This window comes from Charadrius vociferus, unplaced genomic scaffold, assembly GCF_000708025.1.
Source record: "Charadrius vociferus isolate BGI_N301 unplaced genomic scaffold, ASM70802v2 scaffold711, whole genome shotgun sequence".
NCBI classification, from domain to species: domain Eukaryota; kingdom Metazoa; phylum Chordata; class Aves; order Charadriiformes; family Charadriidae; genus Charadrius; species Charadrius vociferus.
Window position 1 is genome coordinate 286,627 of NW_009646852.1, and position 3,635 is coordinate 290,261.

General features: G+C 61.3%; 1 protein-coding gene across 1 annotated transcript in view; it reads left to right on the forward strand.

Moving 5' to 3' along the window:
- Positions 1 to 353: 353 nt before the first annotated feature.
- Positions 354 to 3,635, forward strand: part of KCNIP2 (Kv channel interacting protein 2) — a 20,468-nt gene continuing 17,186 nt past the window's right edge. Inside the window, exon 1 of the mRNA XM_009894252.1 lies at positions 354 to 471. Within this exon, the coding sequence (XP_009892554.1) occupies positions 354 to 471 (118 nt within the window). The remainder of the gene's footprint in view (positions 472 to 3,635) is intronic.

Consider the following 3,635-nt stretch of genomic DNA (forward strand, 5'->3'; position numbering starts at 1 on the left):
ATAGCTTTGCTGGCCCCGTGGCATGGAGACTCAGCCACATGTGTAGCAAGCCCCGTCCGTCCTCTGCCCCATGCTTCCTTCTCCTGGCTGATGGTGCCACTCTCCCTCCGGGCCGGGAGGGTTATTTTTAACTGTTTGCCATGTGCTGCCTGAGCACAATTAAGGTAATTGGTTTGGGAGCCTGGCTCTCACACGCCGCTCCCAATTACCTACCTGCCTGCCTGCCTGCGTGGCCCCCCGCCTCCCTGCCCGCCGTGGCCGGCTCCTCTGGCGGGGGACTGCCGGGACAGGGCTGACCCAGATAGCGTGGCGGGGCCGGGCGGGGGGCGCGAGCGGGCACAGGGGATGGAGCCATGGAGAGGACATCCCTGCACAACGACAGCCTGCTCTATGCCTCCCTGATTGCCATCCTCCTCCTCATCTCCTATTGGTTCACCACCCGCTGCTTCAAAATCATCAGCGGCATCGAAGGTACGGGGGTTGGGGACGCAGGGGGACAGGGTGACACTGGCCCGTCCTGTCCCCTTCCACAAGCTAGGTGGCAAGGCGAGCTGGGCTTTTGGTATGGGAAAGGGGGTTTGGGGATCCCCTGTCTGCCTCTCTGGGGTACCTTGATGTCCTCCTGTGTGACTTTATTTGTTCCTCCTGGCCCTGGTCCTGCCCCGCTGTGTGTGAGAACAGCTGGTGGCAGCCATGGCCAAGCCACAGCAGTGACCAGGGCTGCTCTGGGGGCATCCGTCTCCGCTGTGCTGTCGGCGTCCGGGTACTGCTGTCCCTTGTTGCGGGACGGGGATGCAGATGGGCTCCCCGGTACCTCCAGCTCTGTGAGGTGTGCCCGGTGCTGAGGCTGGGGCCTCAGCATGCATTTTGGGGCTCTTGGTCCCTTTGGGCATGACCTACATGTTTGCTCCTCTGTTTTTTTGGGGAGCTCTGGGATGTGGTGGGGGTCCCAGTTTCCCCAGTGAGGGGTTTCTCCAAGCCCCACTGTAGTAGGATGTGTGTGCTGGGGGCTTTGCAGGGTGACATTCCCAAGGCAAAGGGCAGGGCAGGAGAGGTGGCACTGGCACCACTTGTCTGGGGATGTCCAGCGCCTCTTTTGCCTGGAGAGTGTGTTTCTCCATCCATCCGTGTGACCTCTCACTGCACAGCTTAGCCAGGGCCTCATGGCTTTTCCCACGGCGTGGCCAAATGCTGGCTGGCTGCAGAGGTGAGGAGCCACCCCTGGGAGCGATGTCCCTTGGTGAGATGGGGGGCTAAGCCCTGTCCCACTTCTGTCTGGGTGCATATGTTTTGGATGGCCTTTCAAGCATCCCTTGCAAGGCGGCTGCGGGTCTGGCTCCACGGGCAAAGCCTCACGTGTGGTCCCATGTGTCTCCTCCATCCTGGGGGCAGCTCCGGATGGAGCAGCAGCCCTGGGGATGTGGGTGAGCGGAGGGGGTGGTACCCTGACACCCCCAGCCCGTCTGGAGCTGCCCTCGGGGATGTGCTCTGGGCAAGCAACCCTAGTGAGTTTGGGGGTGCTGGGAGCTGGGCTGTGGCACGATGTGCAGCATGGGGACGTGGGACTGGCACCAGCTGCTTATGCCAGTCCTGGTGGGATCCTGTGTCATGCTGGCAGCGGACAGCAGAGGGCTTTTATTAATGGCTCCGGCACGGAAATGAGTAATCCTGACACGGCGGCCGGTGGGTGATTTATTGCTGCTCCGTCGGGGACACCGGCTGGCACGGGACAGGCACAAGGGCAGGCAGGGAAGCTGTTGCTCGGTGGCTGGCCTGCCACTGTGCCCTTCGGCCCCACCATCCCACGACACCAGCGGAGACACACAAGGGGCCAACAACGGTCTGCTCATGTGGGCTGAGCGGGTTCGCTTTGCAGAGGAGCTGCCCCAAGCCGTCTTTGCTGGGACAAGTCCTGGCTCAGGCTGGAAGGGCTCCTCTACCGCTGTGTCTGGCCAAAATTAGGTTACATAAATAGCCCCATGGCGTGCAGGACAGGCATCAGCTGGAGGCTTGAGGAGGTGATGGGTTGCAACAGGGGCTCAGAAAGAAAAAAAGCTTTAAAAATACAGTTGGTGTCAGTGGGAAACTTCCTCCAAGAGTGCAACAGGCCAGTGCTGCCCTGTCCCTGAAGGGACTGGCTTGGAACAGGGGCAAAGCCGGGAGCCAACCGGGTGAAATCCAGGCTCAGTGCCTGGAAACTCACCTCTTTCCAAGAAAAGGATACGTCAGGTTTGAAAAACTTCCAGCCTGAGGGATGTTCCCCCAGGGAGGACTTTCATCTCTCTCCCCAAGCCGCCTCTGATGCATCGCTGGCATCTTCTGCTGGTGTCGGAGCCTTGGGAGCGTGCCCCAGGCGGGCAGATGCTGAGCCTGGTGGCACTGAACTGCTAAATAGCCTGGCCATGCCACCAGCCCTCTCTGTCCCCTGCCAGGGGACAGACCTGCAGCCTTCTGGGCTGGGAATGGGGCCCTGGGGGGTTGGTGTGGGGCAGCCCTACTGGGAACTCTGGCCAGCATCAACCAGCACCTCCGCCATCCCCTTCCTCCTGTGGGTATCCCAGAGTGACGATTCTTCCCCTGGTGACATATTTCCTTCACAGTACAAAGACAACAAGGAAGAAAATGGGCTTTCTGGTCCCATCTGCAGAGCCCTTTGTGGGGGCAGGAGGACCCTAGAGTTGGGTAGGGGGTCGGCCCCATAGCCTGGGCATGGCCACCCCACCTGTACCTTGGGCAGCTGGCCTTGCTCCTGGGGGGGACAAAGCGGGATGGGGAGCAGTGGTGGCAGGGGGGCAGCCTGGTCCCTGCCTGCCACACTGATGCTGGACTTGGGACTGGTCTCGTGTCACGCCCCATGTGGGACTTGTCCACCCAGGGGTGGGCAGTGCCAGCGGCATTCCCAGGGGAAGCCCAGCACCCCGAGGAGTGCTGAGCCCTGGTGATGGGACAGGGACCGGCCGGCACCTGGCTCCCTGGTAGTCCCTGTGGCCTGTGATCAAACAGCCAGGCAAGGACTGGGATGCTGTTTAAAAAAAAGTGTAGGAGCTAAATATAGCCCCGATGGCTGTGTGTGGATGTGTGCTCGAGGCACGCAGACGCCTGGGTTCGCCCTCTGCCTCTAACTGCTGTGTGACCTTGGCTGGGTCCCTTGGTCCCGCTGGGTCCCCAGCCCCAGCATCCCCTCCTCTCCTGCCTGTTGCTGTGCTGCCTGTGGGTCTGGCAGTGTCTCGGGCACCCTACATCACAGCCTCCGCTCCCAGCCCGTTCCCCCAGCCCCGCTCCCTGTCTCCCCTTGGCTCTCCCAGTGAGACAGCTGGACTTATCCACCAGCTTGGAAATGGGGCAGCTGGACCTGTTGCCCCAGATCTTCCCCAGGAGAGGATTGCGGGACCTTGGGTAGTTCAGCCATGGTCGTCGCTATGGGGCAGGCATGCGTGTGGGGCGCAGAGGACAAGTCTGAGTCATCCCCATCCTGGATGTTTAGCCAGTGCCCAGCGTCCTGTCCCCTCCCTGTGTTGTCGTCCCCCCGGGAACCGAGTGCCTTTTAATATCTGTGGCCCGTTTCCTTAGCAACTGCATTAAGCAAATCGATGGAGGTGGTGTCATTGGAATGGGAGGGCATGCCTCCTTCCCCC